General features: G+C 49.9%; 1 protein-coding gene across 1 annotated transcript in view; it reads right to left on the reverse strand.

The window, feature by feature from the left end:
* The window catches only part of KNDC1 (kinase non-catalytic C-lobe domain containing 1), a gene marked incomplete at both ends in the record, with an annotated part of 43,962 nt that overhangs the window by 6,384 nt on the left and 13,626 nt on the right, over window positions 1-23,952 (reverse strand). Inside the window, 21 exons of the mRNA XM_080911847.1 lie at window positions 184-334; window positions 580-662; window positions 1,280-1,486; window positions 2,146-2,325; window positions 2,431-2,578; window positions 3,113-3,226; window positions 6,332-6,552; window positions 6,772-6,869; window positions 6,955-7,048; window positions 9,604-10,013; window positions 11,022-11,107; window positions 12,087-12,231; window positions 12,502-13,115; window positions 13,191-13,353; window positions 13,913-14,006; window positions 14,503-14,580; window positions 15,028-15,186; window positions 20,121-20,182; window positions 20,267-20,338; window positions 21,065-21,179; window positions 22,644-23,380. Coding sequence (XP_080767973.1) covers window positions 184-334; window positions 580-662; window positions 1,280-1,486; window positions 2,146-2,325; window positions 2,431-2,578; window positions 3,113-3,226; window positions 6,332-6,552; window positions 6,772-6,869; window positions 6,955-7,048; window positions 9,604-10,013; window positions 11,022-11,107; window positions 12,087-12,231; window positions 12,502-13,115; window positions 13,191-13,353; window positions 13,913-14,006; window positions 14,503-14,580; window positions 15,028-15,186; window positions 20,121-20,182; window positions 20,267-20,338; window positions 21,065-21,179; window positions 22,644-23,380 — 4,031 coding nt within the window. The remainder of the gene's footprint in view (window positions 1-183; window positions 335-579; window positions 663-1,279; window positions 1,487-2,145; window positions 2,326-2,430; window positions 2,579-3,112; window positions 3,227-6,331; window positions 6,553-6,771; window positions 6,870-6,954; window positions 7,049-9,603; window positions 10,014-11,021; window positions 11,108-12,086; window positions 12,232-12,501; window positions 13,116-13,190; window positions 13,354-13,912; window positions 14,007-14,502; window positions 14,581-15,027; window positions 15,187-20,120; window positions 20,183-20,266; window positions 20,339-21,064; window positions 21,180-22,643; window positions 23,381-23,952) is intronic.

The raw sequence follows: 23,952 nt of genomic DNA on the forward strand, positions 1-23,952 counted from the left end.
AGTGTTAGATGTTTCTGTTGGCATTAGTAAGTGCTTCACTCTTTCCATTTGCTTCCGGTTGACTATGGCGCTGAGAAACGAAGTGTGGATTCCCTACACCCAGAGAAGAGACTAACTGTGATCTCACAGGGACCCTGAGAACCCTGTAAGTCATTTCAACTTCAGAGCAATGGAGATGTGTACCTTGGAGGTATGACTGGTCACAATTTCAGCAGCCACCCAGGTGCTGACATCATCTGCGTTTCTTAAAAGCTGTAGCAGATATTTGTCCTGGACGTAATTGGGTAGGAACAGACTGCAGGTTTTGGCAGAAAGAGACTCAGAAGAGCTGGCTCTGGAAGAAAAATATGGTGCATGTCACCAAGGGTATGACAATTTGTCCTGCCAAGCCCTGAGGTGGTGGGACCTGTCTGCAGACTGGGAGTAAATAAAAGCATCCTCCCTCAGGATAAGAACCAGCAGCTCCCTTCAGCCAGAAGTATCCACAGAGCCCTTTGAAGAATCCCCCTCCCCTCCAGGTCCTCTCACCATCGTTCAGAACCAAGGATTCCAGGGCCACCTTTTGGAGTGGACACTCACTTGGGAATGGCTGCACTTTTATCCATGACGCCCAGGGCCCGTGAATTTAGGAAGTGGACAGGGTGGCACTTTTGAAACAATTCCTGCCAGAGACAAAGAAGCAGATGGTCAGCCTACTGTTCCCAAGAGGGCTGATGTCCAAGACAATGTCCCAAAGAGGGCTTTGGTATTTTGAAGCCATCTGTGTAACCATAGATCAACCTGCCAAGTGTGTCTCGGCTGGGCTGGTAGAGTTTGCTATGTGCAGGTCACCTCAGGGGCTGTGACACTGCTAAGGTCTGATGATAGTAACAAGGATCACCCAGTGCTGTCACCTGACTCATGACACTGGGTTACAGGATGTTAAAGACCTGGGTAGGACCTGCCTGGGCTCTGGGCTGAGGACAGAAACAGAGGGAGTAGTTGATCAGTGCTCAGAGCTGGGTAAGAACATGAGGATGCATGCAAATGCACACACAGTGCATGATCTGTGTGTCCTGTGTAGCTGGAGAGGAGAATCCTGCTGGGCTGGGTCTCCCTGCTTTAAAGGGAGAACTTGTGTACCCAGCAACCAGGTCCTTCTGCTGATCAATCCACCTTTCCCTCTGTGAAGTATCTGCAGAAGCCAGCACCAGAGTATCCGAGTCCATACCATGACACCAGTGGCTGGCCCAAATGCAGAACCCTGTGTCCCCTTCCTGATGTCCCAGTTCCCACACACCTGCTGCAGCAGTGTCAGCTGAGTGAAGAGCTGGTTGGTGCTGTACTCCGTCAAGAAGTAAGGACCCTTCTCACTGGCTTTGGCATAGGGGCCGTAGAAGTCTTCAAAGAAGCAGGGCTTAGGCAGGGCTGACGCAATGGTGTACTGGCGCTCCTTATGATGTGGCAGCACTAGCCCATTGCCCCGAGGCAGCCTCCAGGAGAAGCTCTGCAAACAAGACAGGTGCCTGCCTCAAGGTTGAGTAGGCCAGGCTAGATGTGGCAAGGTGAGGATAGGCTGGTCCAACCTAGGACTCTTCAGACTGGCTCAAGTAAAGCCAGAGGGTATGTGCCTTCCATCCAGGCTTGTTGGCAGGATACCTGTCCTGCTCATTTGGGCAGGTCATTCATGCACATTGCTCAGACTTAGTGCTGTCACCTTGTATTGTTGGAAAGACCATTCACTGACCCCAGTGGATTCTTCCACTCAGACCTCTGCCCTGGGGATCAGGAAGGTGAGTCCAGGGAATCACAGTAGTACTCTGGCTTGGCTAGAATGAACCCTGTTAGTCCATGGCTTTCCTTCCACAAGGCAGGAAGTGCCAGCCCAGTAGGGAAGTGCCTGAGTCATGAATAAGGAACACTTACTTATATGCATACGTGTGTGTGTGTGTGTGTGTGTGTGTGTGTGTGTATACACATATCTATATGTGCATCTGTCTATACATGCACAAGTGCATGTTTGCACTGGGTGTGTGTACATGTATGTCTTGTTTCTACATATGTGTATATGTGGACAGCTCTGCATGCATCTGTATGCATGCACACGCTATGTCTTCCAGAATGCACCACTGCCTACAGAAACCTTCCCCAGGACGAGGTTCCCACCTTCCGGGTGATGCCATCCTCTGAGAACCTCTTGCAGAGGGCATTAAAGGGTCTGGTGTCCTCCTCTGCCTCCTTAGGATCCTCTAAGTCTGCACCTCGAGAGGCACTGTCAGCCCGCCGCTCAGTGCCCACCTCCAAGAGGCCCAGCAGGTGCTCGGCAGTGCCATCTAGGGGTAGGATCTAGGCAGAGAAGCAAGAGGTGTCACTGTTGTTCTTGGGACAAGGCAGTGGCTTTCTCTGCCAGAGCACAGGAGGCTGACCAGGTTAAGCCAGTGCAGGTTTCACCTTGGAAGAGATGAAGTCCTCCAGCTGTCCCAGCAGCCCCGCATTTCTTATGAAGTCCACGGTGTAGCAGTCCTCCACCCAGGCCTGCAGGACGCAGAGGCTCCGCCTGTAGATCTTGGTAAAGGTCGAGGTAGGATCCTGGTGAGCCCTGGAGGTGGATGGCAAGGCTCAGCATAGGCCTCAACTGGGCATGTGAAGGGTGAGGAGTACAGGGGAAATCCAAGTGATGACAGGCCAGATGACAGTGGAGGAGAGAACACCCTGCTCATGTTCACCACCACTCTCTCTGGGTCCCAATCTGTGTGTCTCCCCCGCCCCCACCTCTATCTGCTTGGCTTTGTAGAAAGAAGCTATACAGTTTACAGGCCTCTTTCCATTTGGCCTATCCTTGCCAGGCTAGCGAGCTCATATCTCTCTTATCTTGCTTGGGCCTCTGCTATCCTCTGCTTTCTTGGGGAAGCAAAGTAGTAAGGACCCTTCCAGGGTTCTTCCCTACCCTAGCACAAAGACCCCAGTTGTCCTTCTTCCCTGCTGGGTTCATTTACCCATGATCCCTCAGTCCTGCTATCTTGCCCTGACCTTTTCCAGGGACACTTCTCTGTACCCTGTTAGAGCCCTTCCAAGGATAAACAAGGTGCCCCATAATTCCACCCCTAAAGGCCGGGAGCTCATGCAGTGGTACCTGGATAGGGTGCTGCTGATGCGGTCCAGGAGGAAGTGCAGGAAGTCGTGCGGTGTGCAAAAGTACCGAAACGTGTAGAGAAACTGCTGCACATAGCCCTCGAGGAAAGCGTCACTGAGGGGAGAATGTGGTATTGGGATCTAGGCCTAGGCCAGCTGGGACCCTCCCTGAAGCCTGTCCCAGCAGTGCATGAGTGTGCCTGTGATTCTAAGTGCATAGGTAAATACGAGTGTGTGTGCAGCTTCTCAGTGTGTGTGTATGTGTGCATGTGAGTGTGTGTGTGCATGGGAGTGTGTGTGAGCCTGTGTGTGCACGTGTGTATGCATGTGAGTGTGTGCATGTGAGTGTGTGCATGTGAGTGTGTGTGCGCATGTGAGTGTGTGTGTGTGTGCATGTGAGTGTGTGTGCTGGGACCCTCCCTGAAGCTTTTCCAAACAGTGCATGAGTGTGCCTGTGATTCTAAGTGCATAGGTGAATATGCATATGTGTGCAGTTTTTCAGTATGTGTGTGTGTGTGTGTGTGTGTGTGTGTGCATGTGAGTGTGTGTGTGTAGCTTCTCAGTGTGTATATGTGCGTACATATGTGCATGTCAGATTATCACATATCATCGAACATCCCTACCCAGAACAAGTACTTCCCAGAAAGCCTCATGCAAGGAACACCAATAGGAGACCTGAATGTGACTCTTTGACAGCCTGGGGAATATGATGACCAGTAACCATAAGATGAGGGGTCCTAGCCAGAGACTTCTACAGATGAGTTCCAGAGTAGAAAACATCATATCAAAGGCCAAGGAAGCTTGGTCACTGGCCCACCTCTGTGAGACACTTAAACATGAAGGCACTGATAGCTGTATCTCGAGCCAGGGACCAAGCAGCCCTCTACCCAGCCTATATTGAAGAGGCCTTTCCACGCTATGCCCACAGAGAACTCAGAGCTGAGAAAACCCTTGTGAGTGCTTACTTCAACAAGAAGGCTCTGCCCTCCTCTGCTGTCTGCATTTTTATTTTTTAAAGATTTATTTATTATATATGAGCACACTGTAGCTGTCTTCAGACACACCAGAAGAGGGCATCAGATCCCATTACAGATCGTTGTGAGGCACCATGTGGTTGCTGGGAATTGAACTCAGGACCTCTGGAAGAGCAGCCAGTGCTCTTAACCGTTGAGCCATCTCTCCAGCTCCTCTGCTGTCTGCTTAAGCATGCATCACAAACCATAAGCACACACGCACCAAACCACACAGAACTGCCATCCCTGCATTCTCCCACACATGTGTTCACATCTGCCAGACAACACCTCCACCCATTCTAAAGGGAGGCTCTTTAAACTGAGGATGCTCTACAGGGAGGCTTATTATGAGCGAGTAAACAACTCAGAAGTCTCAGGAAGTTTACCTGAAATTTACCAGATACACAAAGGCTTCTTCCCTAAGTCGTTAAGTACAAATAGAAGTAGTGGGACTGCTGAGGAGCTCAGAGCTGTTGAGCTGCCTGGAAGGGGCTAAAGCCGTCTGTATGAAAAACACTCTCTGACCAGCTGTGATGCACGAGGACACTGTGACCTGTTGGTTTGCCTGCAAGTTGCGCAGTGAGCTGTTGGGGTGGGCTTTCAGTGACACAGCGGCCTCGAGTCCCCATGCTTTTATAACCCTTCATCCATATTCCATTTTTTATTGATCCCATTTAAATTATTTTATTGGATATTTTCTTTATTTACAGTTCAAATGTTATCCCCTTTCTCGGTTTTCCCTCTGGAAACCCCCTATCCTCTCCTCTCCCCCTGCTTCTATGAGGGTGCTCCCCCACACACCCACCCACTCCCTCCTGCCGCCCCGCCCTGGCAGTCCTCTACACTGTGGAATCGAGCCTTGAGAGGACCTACGGGCCTCTCCTTCCATTGATGCCTGACAAAGGTCATCCTCTGCTACATATTCAGCTGGAGCAATGGGTTCCTCCATGTGTACTCTTTGGTTCCTCACCCACATTCTTATGTGTAACCCCAATAAACTCAGTGGTTTACCAAGGTGGACTTGGGTGACATTGTTACTCTGGTCTATCACTGGTTCCCTATCTGGGATGAGTAAATGTTTATTCATGTCTCCCAGGCGTAGTGTCATATACTACCAGCACATGTATGAGATATAACATATCACACAGTACCCCACATCATATGCACCACACAATGCTGATGACATACTCATGTATGTATACATAAGCATGTGACATGCATATAATACTCACATTATACTCACACCACTTACACACAAGCACACACACAATTATGTACACCATATAATACTCCATAGGAATAGTCCATAACACATACCACCATGTGCATTACTTATGCAGTACATATCATGCCACATGATAGCTCAAAATGCCACATATATGTACGTCCACTACACACGCACACTTCAAGTGCATTCCAGGAGTTTGGGCTCCTATAGAGGGAAGTTCGTTTCCTTATTGTTCTCCCGGTGCTACCTGCCAATCAGATATGAAGTTGATAGCCTCTTGCTATGGATGTGACAATGGCTTTCTGGTTCCAGATCTAGGCACAGGACTAGCCATCGAAGTGAGGAGAACTTCAGGGAGCTTGGATTATCTAGAAATAAGGCAAGGCTGGAGCTCTATGGGGCAGAGGGAGGCAGGGCAGATGGTACTGGAGGGAGAAGAAAAGGGAGGGATGAGATTCCATCCCACATCCCATGAATAAATAGCTCAGTGAGTACGGGTGAGTAGATTTGAGGACTCTTCCTGACATAGGGGCTAGCAGTGTAGCACGTGGTTCTCAGGTTGTCACCAAAGCAGTGCTCACACTCGGACAGAGGCCATAGAAACTATACAGATAATGCTCTGTGTCCATTCTGACACAGTTCCATTCATGACTTGGATCCAGATGGTACCTCGGAAGCTCCTGCAGATGGTACATCAACCTAGTAGCCTGGCCCAGGCTCTCCCACAGTGCAGCTTGGCCACACCCTGTGACCCAGTACCAGGGCTAGAGGGGTTCTTTTGGGGAATGTAATAGACTGCTCTGGCTAGCAGCTTGGCCATGCAGTAGGTGGAAGCTAACACACGCTAGACTAAATTCTAACAAGTCTCTAAATAATTGCACAACCCATGTCAGACAGAGCTATCCTTGATCTTCTCCCCCTTGTCTCTCAAAATCCTGTACATCAGAGTCAGAGAGTCCTTTGGGGGCACCTGACACACCTGGAGTAGAGGTAGGCCATGAGTCCCAGTGGTGTCCCAGCCTGTAGGATGCGCGCCTTCTTCTGCCGGCCACTGCATGGGTGCTTGTTGACATTGTAGAAGATGAGAGAAGATGACTCATCCAGGGGGCTGAAATCCAACGTGTCGCAGGGCGCTGCTGCGATGTTCACAATCACTGGCAGAGCACAGGGTTCCAGCCCCCAGCGCTCTGCATATAAGACCTGTGGGGAGAGGAAGTGAATTATGGCTGACCTCTGGGTGTGTGTCTATGGGTCACTTTACTACTGACCCAGGGATGGCAGGGCTTCTCAGTACTTTGAGCCCTTACAAAGGGCCCGTGTGCATGACCTAATGTGTCTTGATCCATAGAATGACTGAGGGAACCCCATCTGAGGCCCAGTGCCCATTCTGGAAGAAGGTCAGGATACAAGGCTACTTGCCTGGAGATACTTCTTGACCAGGCCCAGGAACTGCACCTTGGATTTCATTTCATCTAGCTGTCCTCGGAGTTTAGACAACATGGTCCTTACCTCAGAGCCTGTGGGCAGCGCAGAGTCAGCACGTGGTACTCAGGAGGCACAAAGCCCCTCATTTGTGGCAGGTAGCAAGCCATACGGTGTTACCTTTGTTCCGTTTTTCCTTCTGTAAGAGTTTCTGGTAAAACTTGAGGGTCTTCCTGTAGTTCCTCTTCTCTATCATGAGCTGCTGCTCGAGCTCCTAAGACAAGCACAGCATGTGAAGCCCGAGCAACGGTACACAGTGTAGACACGGCACATTGTCTACCCTGAGCTGCCTGAGCGGCCACAGGAGGAACAGCCGTGTGTTAGGGCCAGAGCCACTTGTTTGGCATGAGAAGGGCAAAGGAAATGATGAGGGAACAGTGCAGGGCTCCAGGGGTTCACTCTGAAGATCCTTATGCCCCATCTCCTTAGGGAGCAGTTCTCAACCTGTGGGTCACAACTCCACTGGGGGTCAATCGACCCTTTCACAGGGCCTGCATATCAGATATCCTGCATATCAGATATTTACACTACTCTTTGTAACACCGAAATTACAGTTCTTTTTTCTTAGTGTTTTCTAAAAAAGATCTATTTATTTATTATATATTAAGTACACTGTAGCTGTCTTCAGACACACCAGAAGGGGGCATCATATCTCATTATGGATGGTTGTGAGCCACCATGTGGTTGCTGGGATTTGAACTCAGGACCTCTGGAAGGGCAAGCAGTGCTCTTAACCACTGAGCCATCTCTCCAGTCTACAATTTACAGTTTACAATTCTAAAGTAGCAATGAAATAATTTTGTGGTCAGGGGAGTCACCACAACGTGAGGAACTGTATTAAAGGGTTGCAGCATCAGGAAGGTTGAGAACCTCTGCCCTAAGACTTGGCCCAGTCTTAGGATGTGTATGTCTCCTGAGGTATCTTTCCTCTCACCCACCAGGTTGGCCCCACCTGGCCGTTCTGGAGAGTTCTCAAGACTCCATTTCAGAAGGGCCAGGGGTAAACCTTTTTGTGGCTTCCCTGTTTTGGCGATCAGCTGCAGAGTCAGGGTCTACAAAGACAAAGGCTTATTCAGTAAGCAAAAGCGGGCCTCATATGTGTAGTCCAAAGGCTCCTCCTCTAACTGTCTCCAGTCTCCCTGGCTAGTACTGGGCTCAGGGTAGGTTACTTTTCTTCTCTGGCCAAAAGAGAGTTCCCACTCTAGGGCCCTCACTTTGTCAGGGGGACATACAGATGACAGTATGAACAGGGGGCTTGGATACATGGTTGCCATGTCCCTGTACCTCATGAGAACGAACTGTAGCTCTGACGTTTGCTGCCTGTTTGAACACACAGGATGCCATTTCTCTAATCTCTGTGTACCTGTGGTACTGTGGGGAGGAATGGGGACCTACCCTAGGGCTAGGACCTTTCCAAAATGGTTCCCTTCTGTTTGCTAGCCACTTTCTTTCTCTTTTTTCTCCTTTCTCTCCTCTTCAAGATAGAAACTTGTGGGGATGGAGAGATGGTTCACCAACTGCTCTTCCAGGGGTCCTGAGTTCAATTCCTGCAACCACATGGTTGCTCACATCATTCGTAATAGGATTTGATGCCCCTTTCTGGTGTGTCTGAACATAGCAACCATGTACTCATATACATAAAATAAATAAATAAATCTTTCAAAAAAAAAAGGAAGGAAGAAAGGAAAGAAAGAAAGAAAGAAAGTAAGAAAGAAAGAAAGAAAGAAAGGGTGGTGCAAGTTCAGCTTTTGCCTACGGTGAGATTTGACCCTGAATTTGTTAAAACATTTAGAAGCATTGGCTCCTTACAGGGAGAAAAGAATGATTTGAGGACTAATTTAAGCAGAAGGGTACTGGATTTAGTTGGATATATATGTATGAGTGTGTGCATGCATAGTGCATAGAGTGTGTGTGTGTGTGTGCATCAATAACCAGAAGGAAGCAGAGTCACCAGAAACTGTAGACAAGAAGAGGAGAAAGATAAACTGGATCACAGCACACCCCTAAACACCAAAAGCGAGGCCTGTTTGGTGAGTAGGAGATGCAAGGACTAGAACTAGGACAGAATGCTGGGGTGGCAGGGGCTGCCTGTCTGAAGTGTGGAGACGCCTGCAGTTCACATACGACATACATATACAGGCTCATGCTACTGACCTGCCCTCCCTCCTCCCATCAGTGGGCCTGGTTGCACACGCAGCACCTCCAGAACTGTTGGAGTTCCTTTGCATACTACGCTGGCTAGCCCTGGCCTTTCTTCCTATTGACCAGGGAAGAGCCATGGCTTTTCCTAGTGCTACTTGCCAGAGAAACCCTTGCTGATCCCACTGACCCCAAGTCCAGCCCAAACTTGCTGCAGGCTTGATACTTCTGATGTTTTCTCTCACCTAGGGTTAAGATCCCATTGGGAAGAGATTGCTGCACCTGCAGCCATGTGCAGTAGATTTAACCCAACACTTACATGTTCACCAAGACCAAGTGACCCCTGACTACTGTCATCGGAGATCCACGGGCGCGGCTAACAGGAAAGAAAAGTCACTCCCTGCTTCCGAGCGGTGGGAACATGTGCCCACATTGTAGAACCTCTAATATAGGCTAAGGAGAGTTGGAAGGATATTGAGAATGAACACAGCCTGGAAAGCCTTCTTAGAGTCCTGACATTGGGCTTAGGTGGCCTGAAAGCCTTGCCTAAGTACAAGTATCACTGCCCATTGTGCCTCTAATGCTACAAATGCCTTCCCAACCCACAATGGGTAGATTCCCTGGACTCACTGGACTCTGGGCTTCCAGTTCTGTGTGCCCATCGGCCTTCTGCCTCTCCAGATCTTTTACGTAGTTGTAGACATCGGCTCCGAAGCAGTCAGCTTCATAGAAGGCACTGGACCAGCCAGGGCTGCAGTTCTGGAGATCGGCTGCACCTGGGGCCACAGCTGGACCACCATCCTCAGGTCTTGCTAGCTGGGCCACTGTGTCTGAGGCATTGCTGCTTGACTCCTGGCTTGGACCTGACTGCCCGTCCACTTCGGCCTGTGGTTGCTGCTCTCGTGTGACTTTTATTGACTTCTGAGACCGAAATCCAACCTCAAAGTTTCCCTGAGAGAGCGTGTCAGAGTCTAGATCTGATAGTGCCGTGGGCGAGCAGGGCCCCCCACTGCCCCAGGTTGTGGCTGGCTTCTCCTTGCCTGGAAAGAAAGACAAAGGTCAGGTCAGCGGGTAGCACCTCATCTCCAACTGTGAAGAAAACCCAAACACCTTCATCAAGGATCTTGGCTAGCCATGCGTGCTGTTGTGCTAGGTGGAACATCAAGGTGCTTGCGAAGAGACAAGCTTAGCCAGGACTAGCCCCTCTAAGTATTCAAACTGCTTCAAACTTCTCTGAGACTTGGACTCCCCTCTGTTAGAAATGATTCCAGTCAAGACCTGTTCCCTCTGATCCCATCTGCTCTTCTGGAGCATTTAAAAACCAAACCTAGTTCAGTTACATTCCACATACAAACCTGCCAGGCTATGTGGAACTCTGTCAACTTCAGAAGCTTCTCTCTGTGCCAATGGCCTTCTGGCTCCTTGGCCATCAGGAGCAGGTAGACTTTGTGCCCAAGACATGATCACTTGCTCTTCGATTTACTTAAATAGGGATGAAGCCACCACCATGGTCTTAACACATAGGTTATCACAGTCATGCACTTGTCCCCAGAAACCACCATATGGCTGGCTGGCCTCTCTTCCTCAAACTGTTTATTGAGGTATTTGTTTTTGGAGACAGGGTCTTCCTAGGCAGTCCTATTCTAGACCTTGCTATGTAGAGGAGGCTGGTCTCGAACTCTCTGAGATCATACTGTCTCTGCCTCTTGAATACTGAGATTAAAGGTGTGTATCACTAGGCCTAGCTCCTTGAGTTTTAAGTTGGTTTGTTGTTCTGGCTCAGAACCTAGAAGGCCATCTCTGGTTTCTAAGTGGTTTTTACTTTCATAGATGTGAAGAACCATCATGCTGGCTGTTGAAGGGATGGGAAACTGTCCCCTGATAGCTGGTGCCCTAAGGTCTGGGCTTCTTGGATGTCTCCTAACACAGGGTTGTCCTTGACAACAGAAGTCTTCCTACAGTTGTCCAGGGGACAATGTGCCTGATCCAGGGGACCTCACTTAAGAACAGTCCTTGCCTGAGCTCATGATGGAGGCCATGTCTCTTACCGAGTCCATGCAGGGAAGGCCTTTTGCTGGACAGTGAGCATCTGCTAGGTGAGTGTTCTGGCTGGGATCCAGGCTCCTCAGAAGTGCTGGTAATGAGAACATCAGTCAGTTCCCCCACCACCATTTGGATGAGACCTGGGACTTGTGCAGAGAGAGGTCCTATCATAGAGTACCACCTGAGCACACTGGGTAGGACAGGACCCTGTCACCTTCCTGGTGTCAGAAATGCCCTGGGTAATGGCTTCACAGTGCCACTTGAAAAAGGTTGAGTGTAGTCAAGAGATCCTTCTCAGGGCTGTAGAAATGCTGTCGGGGTGGGTGCAGGACAGGGAATGTGTACTTATCTGAGGTTATTTATTTGCTTACTTTACTTTTTAAAGATTTGTTTATTTTATGTATACGAGTACACTGTAGCTGTCTTCAGATACACCAGAAGAGGGAATTGGATCCTATTACAGATGGTTGTGAGCCACCATGTGGTTGCTGAGATTTGAACTCAGAACCTCTGGAAGAGCAGTCAGTGCTCTTAACCATTGAGCGGTCTCTCCAGCCTTTGATTCTACTTTTTAAAAGGGGTCCTATTATGTAGCCCTGGCTGACCTGAAACATAAACCATCTGGCCTCAAACGATGGCAATGCCTCTGCCTCCGTCTTCCAAGTACTAGAATTACAAATGTACGCCATCACACCTGGCTGCCTAGTGCAATTTTTACTGTTAAGTTGAACTGGGCCAGGCAGTGGTGACACACGCCTTTTATCCCAGAGCTCAAGAGGCAGAGGCAGGTAGATCTCTGTGAGTTTGAGGCCAGCCAGGAAATCCTGTCTCAGAAAAACATCAACAACAACAACAAAGTTAAACTGACAGTCACAGTGGCCTCTCCCCTTCCTGCTCCTGTCCCCAACCATGAACACCAGCAACAATCAGAAGCAGCACCATGAAGTTGCCCTTGGCTCTTCTGGGGCTACCAGAAGGAATGGGGTTGACTACAGGCACTGAGCTTACAGGGTTTGGTGGCTTGGTTTACCCAGAATGCTAGAAGGGGACGGGTGGGCACACATACTTACCTCTCAGAGGGTAAGGCTGGCCCATTGACCACCTTGAAGAGGTTCTTCAGCAGCTGCTCATCCCAGTATAGGTCACAGAATTTCTCAGATATGGCGCCACAGAAGGTGGCAAAGGTGAGGTCTTTCAAGGCATAAATATACTCTCCTGATTTACAAAGGATAGAGAGGTCAGTTTCACATGGGAGGCTTTCTGGGTCCCTTGCACTCAATCACTGGGAAGTGGCCTCAGGGCTTTGGGGTTGAAGAGGTACAGGTTCCAAGTTAGAAACTGCCCTTGTTTGTCCTGACTGACCTCAACAGGATAGATGTGTGGTCCCCTGAATCCCCTTCATACTGACACTCTCTGGACTGGGTCTGCCTCCCTCAACTTCTCCCTTGTCTTGGCCTTCCAGGGTGGTCCCTGTGGCTTTCATACCCATGATCAGTGCCTCTAGCCCGTTGTCCATGTAGCCATCGAAGGCAAATTCCTCCTGGATTAGGCGCATGGTTTCCTGCAGCGAGGGACAGGCTGTCATCTTGGGGGGAGATGAGGTATCTACGCCAGATGGACAGAGCTTGCGGTCTGCTGGCCGGAGCTTCTCAGGATGACCATCCGGGCCTCTAGGGCTGCTTGGACTCACTGCAGCCTTACCCCTGGGTGGCTTACATGGGTGTCGAGAACCTTGGCTGGCTGAGGTGGACCCTGGGGGCACAGTGGTGCCTAGTGGTCCCTGACCATTTAGCCTGTGCTCTGGAGGCAGGGAAGAGGCAGGAGAGTTGGGTGTCCCTGATGTTCCTTTTTCCTGGGTGACCAGAGCAGGGCCATGTGGACAGGAGCATTCCGTGGCTGAGCTGTGGGGCACTGAGTCACCAGCAGGGTCTGGAGTTGCTCCCTGCAGGTCTGGACCAGGTGGCAGCTGGTTGGACAACTTTAGGTCAGTGTCCTCAACAAGCTCCAGGGATGCCTGCTTTCCTGTTCCCTCCCTGTCCAGCTGACCACTTTCCTCTTTGGGCTTCTCATTTGGCCCCGAGGACAAGGCAAGCTGGTCTCTGTGGAAAGAGATGAGAACTCAGGAGAGGTCACCTGTGCCTGGGCCTCTGCTAGCAGGGAGCGGGGACACTCACCTGGTAACACCCATGTCCTGAGCCAGGACTATGGGCTTAAAGTGAGTGGCCTCAGAGGTGAAGGCTGCTGGCAGCTCACAGGCTTCTTTGCAGCATGGGGGTAGACCAGGCACAGGCCCGGGGACAGCGACCAGCTTGGTGTCATTGCTGACCTTCAGGGAGCCTAGGGGCAGCAGGGAGGAACAGGGAAACCGGAGAGGGAGCCGTGGGGGAGATCAGCAGGTACTTCTGAGTGACACTAAGGTCCCACAGGTGGATGCCACAGATGCCCAGAGGTTGTTCTATATCAAACTTAGCCCAGGAGCCTAAAGGTGTGGTGTATGGGTGTGTGCGTGACAGCTATTGTAAGGAGCTATTGTAAGGAGACAGAGCCACAGATGCTGTTAAGCTGGGTGTGGGATAGGGTGTGTGTGTGTGTGTGTGTGTGTGTCTATCCTCCCTAGAGAGAGAAGCCGAATAGTAGGAGGACTGGCTTGCTGACGAAGACGTATATTGTTGAAGGACTGGAACAGGCTGCACAGAGATCAGCTTCTGGTGGCAGAGTCCTCAGTGAGGGAAGCTAAGGCTTAGGTCAAGGTTACATGCTCTGACCCGATCATCCTGCTTTGTGGGTAAAATGTGTTGCAAGTGTCCGCTCAGGGCAGGACTATGGTGGAGGATAGGGACTAGCTGTGTTTAAGGGGTGCGGGGGCCGATGAATAGGAAGGTTTGGGTAGACCCACCTGGACTACTCTCAGGAGCAGGTGCCATGGTGGGTTTCAGTTCAACCACTGAGAAGGCATTTTGGAGGCCGATGGTCTCTTCCTCTGGGTGAACCTGGTGTGGAAGACCACTAAATGATCAGTTAGGGCCAGCTGGGGCTGAGGAGGTATAGTATGTGTGCATGCTTCCAGCCTGGCACAAGTTTTCTGTGGTTTGGGGGGAGCTGGGATGGAGGCATTCAGGGCCACAAAGGTCCCTTCAGTGAACTTGTGCTGGGTTTCTAGGGAGTGTGAACATAGTAGAGAAGCGATCCCCAAAGCCTCCCAGAGAACCCAGTGTCCCTGCCCACCGCTACCCTTAATCCTCAGGGTGGGACAAGTTCCTATATAAATGTTGGGGGTCATAGAGGGGGGCAGTCTTTCAAGATAAAGTGCTTGCATTGTCAGTGATTGGCAGCACGCCTAAGCAGAAGCTTCTGGAAGGTGGCTGCTGGTTGCCTCTTCCCTAGAGTCCGTCTAAGTCTACAGTGCAGCAGGGGACAAGCGGGGCCCTGTGGGTGCAAATGGGAGCATGGAGGGGTCCTTGTGAGTTCTGAAAAGCATCATCTTGCCTTGCAGGTGGATGCCCGAAGGTGAGCTAGAATCTTGCTGCTGTCCATGCCTCGCTGAAGGAGGTAGCCGCTACACACCTGAAATGAAGGAGACATCCCTCCAGGATAGTCTAGCAGGGCAGGCATTGGCTCTGCTGAGCCTGCCCCATTTCTCCAGATACTGCAGGGGACATTTGTGACCCTTGGCGCTTTTCTAAATAATCCTAGTCCCAGGCAGCACGGTGTTTGGATTTCCTGTCATAGCTGTGAATAAAACTGAAGAGCTGAGCTGGAGTCTCAGATAGCAGGGCCCGGGGGAGGCTGCATGGTATTGGGAACTGAGCAGGCGGGCTGCTGGGAAGGAGGATGTGACTACAGAGTCATTGAAGGACTGGGTCAGAACCACGTGCAAGTCTTCGTGCTGCCCACACAGGTAGAGGAACTCTGCAGACAACTGTGGTTAACCTTAGCTTTGACATCAAGGACCCTACTGTCCTGCACCCTAACCCCTGCGAATGTGAGCAGGCCTGACTATTGTGCAGTTACCTTGATGGCCTCGGCTGCAGATGGCCGTTCTGAGGCATGGCGTCTGGCCATGTCCAGAAGGAGTGTCTTGAGTCTACGGGGCAGGGCCAGTTTGTGGTCTCGGGGTACGCTGAACTTGGCTGCCGTCCACAAAACCGCAGCCACACAGTACACAGAGGCCTGGGTGGGGAGACAGGAGAGAGAGGTAGTAAGGGTGGGAGATCTGTTTCCACCCTAAGGCACAGTCCCTCAGCTCAGTCAGCTGCCTAGTGTCTGGAGCTCCACAGTTGGCTAGATTTGTGGAGCCTAGGGTCATAGCCTGGAGGGAATCTGCTTAAGAGAACCAGGCTCTTCCCATCCTGTTTGGGTTTTAGACACTGCAAAAGATACCGTCTCCTTCCTCCAGAGGAAAAAAAAACTCACTAGTTTGAGAAACAGTTGCTCACGAATCCTGTGAAGCCTGCCAGCTGGGACTCCTTCCCAATTAATAGTGTGTCACCAAGTGGTTACCAACTGGCCCTCTGTGCAGACAGCCCTTTGCATTCACAGAGTGAACAGCACAGGGTTTTTAAAGTGTTCTCTGTCTGGGCGATAGCTCACACCAAATGCATCATCTGTAGCCAGCGCTGGCTACTCACACCTGCCTGGGACATTGCCGTGGATCTTAATAAGTGTGACCAAAGCAAAGCATAAAGGTGTGCAGTGGCACTTTGGAGGCTGAGGCAGGCAGATCTCAAAAAGTTCATGGAGGCTGAGGCAGGCAGATCTCAAAAAGTTCAAGGCCAGCCCGGACTAACCTACTTCAAAATAGTCAGATCAAACTGAAACTGTGGGTGGGGGAAGGTCACCTTTTCAAGCCCCTGGGTCACACCGTGTAGAGTATGTTTTGCTGACTGATTGTGAGTCAGTTTGGTCACTGCTGTGCTGAACACCTGAGAACAAGATGGAAACCTGCGATGCATGTTTGCCATCACTAACACCGGCGTCTCCTCTGCAGCCTCAGCTTACTCCCTTGGCTTTAAGCATCATCCTGTCAGGAAAGCAGGGCCCTTATAACTCCTCTGCTCTCTGCAAAAACAGCATTCTGTGGATGAAACCAGGGATGCTGTGCGCTGGAGCAGTAGCCTAACTCACCTGGACCATGATGGCTATAGGAATTTCCAAGTGTTTGGAAGGTTGATCTCAGTAAAATGAATCCTGGGAACCTTTTTTTAAAAGGCTGATCTTTGCAAGCAGATCACCCTGAAACCCTTCCTTTTTACTGGGAAGCTCAGACAAAAGCCTGTGTGGGTGGAGTCCTAACAGTTTCTGAGATGCCTCCCAGGCAAGTTCTGCCTTGGCTGCCATGGAACTTCCTGTGTAGACCAGGCTGACCTTTAACAGAGATTCTCCTGCCTCTAATGTTGGGACCAGTGGCATGCACCACCACTGCCCGGCATTTGGCTTCCTTTTAATGGTTGTAATCTCTTCAACAATGTCTTTCCTTGGCCACTACTTTCCAGATGCTTCTGTCAAGGGCAAGTGTCTCAAACCTTTCCACTCCACTGTAAATTCTAGCGACAAGCACTTAGCAAATAATCAGGCCACACATAATCAGTATAGTGTCTTGAACTTCCCTCCACAAAAGTATTAAGTCCATTACTTCGAAACTCAATCTTATCAAAATTACTGATATGGACACTATAAATTATTTGCCAGAATGGAACATAAGTGGCTTCTAATCCAATTCCCAATAAGGTCTATTTTCCACTTGAAATTGTATGTACCCAGCCTATTCTGTCAGCATTTTGACCCGAACTTTTTTTTTTCCTGGAACATTAACTCTGTAGACCAGGCTTGCCTCAGACTCAGAGATCCCACTGCCTTTACTTCCCTGGTGCTGAGATTAAAGGATTGTCCCCACTGCCAGGAAATTCTGCTTACAGCTTCTCTAATATGCTTGTTCAATAATTCCAAATACCCACAAACCACTTCCTAAAACTTTGGAACCACTTTCCAGACATTCAGAGCAATTACCTCCATCTATCAGAGTTGTTTTAGTTAATTTTTTTTAAAAAGAAAGATAATTTTTAAAAAGATTAAGTACATTGTTCTCTGTGTATATATGTCTGAATGCCAGAAGAGGGCGCCAGATCTTATTATAAATGGAAGTGAGCCAACTTGAAAGCCCTCTGGAAAGGCAGTCAGTTCTTTCAACTTCTGAGCCATCTCTCCTGCCCAGTTTTTTTTAAGTTTTATGTGAATGGGTTTTGTTTTGTTTTACCTGTGCACGAGAATGCAGTGCCTTGGGAATCTAGAAGAGGATGTCAGATCTCCTGGGTCTAGAGTTACAAATTGTTGTGAGCAACCAGTGCTTGTAACCTGAGGCATCTCTCCAGCTTACACAAGTTTTTTATCTGGTTTGCTTATTCTTGTTTTATTTTTCAAGACAAGTTTTCTCTGTGTAGCCCTTGAACTCACATAAATTCACCCACCTCTGCCTCCTGAGTGCTACCACCGCCCTGCTTCAAGAAGATGGGATGTGTGTGGAGGTCAGAGAACAACTCGTAGGAATCTTTTTTTTTTTTCCATGTAGGTCCCTGAATATAGAACTGAGGTTGTCAGCCTCAACAGCAAGTGCTGAAGACATTTCCTGTTTCTACTTTTCCTGAGTTTCTTTTTATTGTTAAAATTATAAGTGATTGTTTAATTTTATTTTCCGCATTAATTAATATAATAATGGGATTTTCTCCCTTTTCTGTGGTAATGCATTATATACACTGAATTTCAAGTATTGAAAAAGACTGGTTTCAGTATCTCTGGAAGAAATTCTGCTTTTTCACAGGGTAGGATTGTTTTTACATACTACAGAATTCTGTGTGTATTCCAAGAGTTCTGTTTTCATATTTATGATAGAAAAAAAGTATTCTGTCTAATTTGAGTACCAGGAGAAATGGAACTTTATAAAACCAATCTGGAAAGTGATTTTCCTCATTTGTTTTCTAGATAAGATCATGTAGGAAAAGGGTTACTCCTCTGTGCGTATCGGTATAATTGTCTAGCAGAGCAGTGGTTCTCGACCTGTGTGGCTTGCGACTCCTTTGGCAAACCCCTATCTCTAAAATTTACATTACGACTCATAACAGTAGCAAAATTACAGTCATGAAGTAGCAACGAAAATAATGTCATGGTTGGAGGTCATCACAACATGAGGAGCTGTATTAACGGGTCTCAGCAGGAGGAAGGCGGAGAACCACTGTGCTAGAGTCTTCTTCAAATTGTCAGCTCAAGTCCCCTGATAGCTACGGGCATCACAACAATCTATTTCATGCTGGCTGAGCTGTGTGCGTCTCCGCCAAGCCTCTGAGTGCCTGGAGAAACTGCTTGAGGTGTCTCCTGCCGTCCCGGCGCCTGCAAATGCTCCTCTGCCATCCCTGCTTTGGATACTGTCTTCTTGCTTCTCTTGCTCCCACTTCCGTTCTGCCTCATCTGTCCTGTTTCTAGGGCATCACTCCATCTACCAGGCTGTTTGCCCAGTGGCTTGTTTGCAGGGTGGACCAGTGTAAACACCTTACAAGTCTGCACACTGCCCCTGGCATCCTGTTAACTCTCCCATTTGTGATTGTTTTAAGTATTTCCTCCACGTACATTTATAAACAAATGAAGCTGTTATCAGATAGCCTGGAGCTGGAGTTACAAGAGAAGCCACCCACTGTGGCTGCTAGGAATACTTGGTCTGAGCCATCAAGCCATCTCTCCAGCCCAGTCCTTATACTACACACACACACACACACACACACACACACACACACACACACACACAAAGCATATTATTATTGTGTGTGGATGGTGTGAGTTCTCTCTACAGAACCCCTGTGTTCTAGGGCTTGAACCCAAACTTCTGGGTTTTACCCAGCAAGGGCTTTAGCCACTGAATCCTCTTGCCAGCCCAGTCTTTTGGCTGTTTAGAACGTACAGCACTATTCTTGTCTGTGGTACAGTTTCAGTTCTTTTTGTTTTTCCCTCTGAGAGCATCTTAACACATAGGGGGTTTGCAGAACAGAGGACTCAGGGCGAAAGGTCTCCACTTCTAAGGTCATCAGGAAGGAAGTCAGTTGCCATTTGAACTGTTTACCCTGAACATAGATAAAATGTTTCTCTTTCAATCTTCAGCTTTCAGAGGTTTTACTGCAGTGTGGTGTTGGTTTCTTTAGATTTATCCCCTTCTTCTTTTCTGTTTCTTGAATGTGTAGGCTTATGTGTTTTGCCATAATTGGATATTTTTCATTCATTCCTCATTGATTGATTACTCTTCTGCCTCACCCATCGGTTTCTTTCGTTCCAGATTTCTAATGACACGGATGCTTGACTTTAATAGGGAAAGCTTCTCAGGCATGTTCAAATTTTGGTCTCATTTATTTTCCTTGTTCAAATGTTCATAGTTCTGGCTCCCCTGCACCTGTCGGTGGGTGGCTCCTCAGCATCAGCAGCCAAGGCCAGCACACCTCGGTTGCTCTCAGGGTCTCAAGTCTAGGCCAGCCAATGGACCCCATCCTCACTGTGCAACCAGAAGGAGCAGGCAGGCCAACTGAAGTCACCTTGCTTCTTCCTGGTCCTCTGGCCTCAGGGAGGCTCCCCTTGCCTGTGCAGAGTTTTCCAGGGGTCACTTCTCTGGTAGCAGGGTCCAGCTCAGGAGACTGAAAAGCCACCTGGCTTGCTTTGCCCTGTCTGGTATCACCCTGCTCCTTCACTCCTTACACCGGCTCCGGCTCCCATCCCTCTCTCTACATTTCCCCGCCCATTCCTTCCCAAGATCCGGTCCCTGCCCTGTGGCGCACCAGATGAGGCAAAGCCTGGAGGATCAGCTGACCTGGCTCCCAGGGTGGTGGTTGCATCAAGTGTAATTTAGTTCATTTAGTTTAAAGTTTATAAAAGCTTATATTTACTTGATACTGGCAGCAGATCTATGCCCTCGGACTGGAGCTCGTCCCGCCCAGGATCCCAGGGCACGCCCATGACTCAGAGGACGCTGCTACAGTAGCCCCACTCGTGAGATGGGTGCCACGTTGAGGCCATCGGGCCCCCGCGATCCACTGGGGAGAGGGTGTGGACGGCGCTAGAGGTGATATGGTTACCTTCTCTGTCACCAGCTTTTCTTCTGAAACCTCAGGAGCCAAGAAGAGCGAGTTGTAGGCGCCTAGAAAGGCAACCACAGTTTGGTTATTCTTCCCACCTTGTTAGGTTGCTCTGGTTCTCCACCCTGAGAGTGACCCGTGTGTACCGTTGGCAGGGGGTGGTCCAAAGAACACAGTCCCGTCTTCAGCCACCAGCACGTTGTCCAGACACAGGCGAGCTGCAACAGAGCAGATCAAGGATGCAGCTGTGTGTGGGCAGTGCCCTCGCCAGCATCAGGGTATTCCAAGGTCTCACAGAGACCCCAGAGAAACCTGTCAAGACTGGACAGACACTGGAGGGCTGGCCGTTCTATTCAACAGTTGTCTGGGAACACAGGGCACATCACCCTCATCAAGTTAAGAATAAAAGGGAGGATGGATGGAGACATGGTCCACATTGCTCTGCCCCTGGAAATGGCTGGGTGAGGTAGGTTGGGCCTTTCAAATTCTCCAGACTCATGGCTAAGGGGCAGCTTTAAGAGCAGATTGTCTGTGAGGGCAATATTTCTCTAAGGGTGGCGGTCCGGTCCCCTCTGATGCTGCCCTGATGACTGCCCCATGACACTTTGAGAGCATGGATGAACTGTCTATCTGGCTATCCAGGGTCACAAACTAGTGTAACATCATGGGCTCCTCACTCACCTCCCAAGGCAAGGTTTCACTTTCTCAGAGGGTGGGAGCTGTCATTGTCTCTAGGACCACACTGTAGACAATGTCTCCACTGCCTTTGTGTGTGTGTGTGTGTGTGTGTGTGTGTGCGTGCCAAGATCCAGGTAATTACCCTAGGTTTGCTGTTGGGTCAAGCTGGGCATTGCCCCTGGCTCACAGAAGTGATTTTGCTACTCCTCTTTCTCCCTCCCCAGCTTTTGGACCCAGGGCTCAGGCAGAGCGGGGTGACCCGTTACCTGGGTGCTCCTTGTGTGTCTGCAGAGTGCTGAGGCAGGAGAGGCACAGTGCCCAGAGCTCATACTCTCTGAAGGGTCGGCCTAGCTTAGACAGAAGGTCCTGCAGGGACAGGCTCTGAGGAAGAGAAGAATCACATAAGAATGTTCTGTCCACCTGATGTCAAGGAGGGGTTTCCGTGGAGAGGGATGTGTGAATAGTGCTTCTGTTTCTACTTGCAGTATTCCCCTATGCCAGGGACTGGAGAGTTCTCCAGATTAACAATGAGTGTAGGTAAGTGTATGGAGAAACTGGGGTCCTCACGTACAAAATGGTATGGTTGCCATGAGAGAAGATGGCAGCTCCCCCAGTACAGAGAATGACGTCAAGATCCAACAGTTTTATTTCTGGGTACCCCTAAGACCAGAGAGGAAACTGGGGTGGACAGTTGTCTACCTAGATTCAAGGCTGTTCATCACTCACCAGATTCCCCAAAGGGAAAGCAGCTCAAATACCCACAAATAGATGAATGGATCAAGAAATGTGGTTCAGGGGCTGGAGAGTTGACTCCGTGGTTAAGATCATTTGATGTCCAATTCCCAGCACCCACACAGCAGCTTACAACCTTCTGTAACTCTAGTTCCAGGGAATTTGATGCCTTTTTTTTGTCCCCCAGGGGTACCAGGCATTCACCTGGTTCATAGTCATACATGCAGGCAAAACATCCATACACAGAAATCAAAATAAAGGTTAAAGAAAACCAGGCTACCCAGCTACCTGCACATCTGCGTATCCATCTAGAAAATGGTGGTGTGAGGTGGCTGTACCCTGTGAGGAGATCCTGAGATGGTGGCTGAGAGTATGTGTGCATCCCTGGTCCAGACCACACATCTTATCCACATCACTGATCGTACAGCTCTCTAAGTCACCACACGTCCCATGGGAGTGCTTTAGGCTCTCACCCGTGCACGAACGTGCACGAACGACAACATATACCACAGAATCGCCTGCCTCACATTCTTTCCTTCCGGGCAACAAAGCCTGGTAGGAAATGGGGCTGATGGCAGACATCAGCAAGCCGATGTCTTGGTAGGCAGGTAGAAGTGTGTGTCTTGTGCACTGGCTCAAGTGTCCTTACCCTGAGAAACAGGCTGGGACACAGAGCTTAGAGGAACCAACCCACTGAGCAGTCAGGTAGGGATCACCCTTAGTGCTGTGGTCTGTATCTGGCCTGCAGACCCGTGCACGGGAATTTCATCCCACTGTGAAGTATGAAGTTCAAGAAACCTAGTCTGAGGTGAGGCTTGGAAAATGATTGGGCCCCTGAAGTAGCACTGAGGAGCTATCAACTGTGAGGCTGCTATACACTGGTGGATGGAGGCCGAGCAAGTTAGTGTTTTCTGAGGCTGTCCAGAGGGTTAGCTTGCGTGTCTGGTACTTCCCCCAATTTGAATTTGAAGCTCCCTTTAGAAACATGAAGCCCCACCCCCAAAGCACAGTGAATTATTGACCCGGAGTGAAGGAAGGGCAGGGCCGGTCCTTTGTGAGCTATACATTGAGGCCACGCAGAGACAGCCTTTTACCTGCTCCTTCATCACATACCTGTTCTGTGGCTGCACTTCCCAGTTGTCTGGATTCTTCTGGAATCTTCTCTTCACTCCTAGGTATTTGGCCTTCATGGTCTGAGTCTCCAGGGTCTGCAGGGCTGGGTGGGGGTTTGTACTCTACAGATCCCAGGCCGGGAGCTGAAGCCTCCAGCTGCCCCGAGGCCCCTGGACTCCTGTGTGGATTGCGGCCGGCACCTGGTGTCTTATCCAGTTGGACTCCAGGCTCCTGCTCTGGCCACAGCCTGCTTTTGGACTGTGTTTTGAACCCAGAAAGGCCATTTTTCCCTTCCAGGAAGAGCTTTCTGGGGTCTGGGGGAAAAAACTCAGATAAGGCCAGTTGGTTTCTTGAGCTGTTCAGTGACAGGCAGAGGGTGCTGGCCTCTGTGCTTTCCTGCAGTAGCCTAGGAAATGTCTGAGCCTTTTTCAGCCGACTTCGCCTGAGGATGTCTCTGTCCAGCTCACCCAGGGGGCACCTGGCATCCAGGACAAGGCTGGCCAGCCCTTCCTGTCGCGGGGTCTCACCGTTTCTCATGGGGGCTGAGAGCAGTGGTTTGGGGGATGGGGTTCTAGGCCTCTGACCAGCCTCCTGCTCTGCATCTCTGGAAGCAGGAGGCTGGAGTAGGCCCTTTGATGAGGACAGTGCCTCTGGATCAGTGCTGAGGTCTCCTGGCATCTTCTTAGGCCCCACATTTCTTGGAGCAGGCCTTCCCCTCCATGTGTTCTCGCTGAGCTCTGAGCAGAAGGTAGGATATGGTTACTGCAGGGAAGCTTGGGACAGAGTCTGTGCTAGGGTGGTTCCTGGAGAGCCACCTCTAACCCTGTCCTACTCACCATCACAGACCCCTCCCCCAGAGTCTCACAGGGCAGGCTTACCTGTCCTGCACTTCCAGATTCCCACTCCTCCCCTTAGCATAGGCTCCAGAGGCCCCCAGCACCTATTGTCACATAACTCAGTCAATTAGAGGCTCTGAATGGAGGCTTCTGAGTCTCCCTCTTGGCTGAGCGTCCCAGAGGATCAGCGCTTGCCCATCTAATTACTCTTTCGCAAAGCTCCTTATTTTTCTATTATGATTTCACAAGCCACTCCCTAAGGGGAGAAATGGAATCTGGTGGGAGTCATAGGGCACATACTTTCTACACACGTGGCATGCAGCACAGTCTGGCACACATGCTATGGCACACAGCCTTGTGTATGGCATACACCGTGGCATGCAGTTTTGCATACACGCTGCAGCGACTCTGTTGCCTGTTTTACTCAGCAGTCTGTCTGTGGCTCTGCGCACAGAAGTTACCCTCTGCTGGTG

This window comes from Micromys minutus (genome assembly GCF_963924665.1).
Source record: "Micromys minutus genome assembly, chromosome: 2".
Taxonomy (NCBI): Eukaryota; Metazoa; Chordata; class Mammalia; order Rodentia; family Muridae; genus Micromys; species Micromys minutus.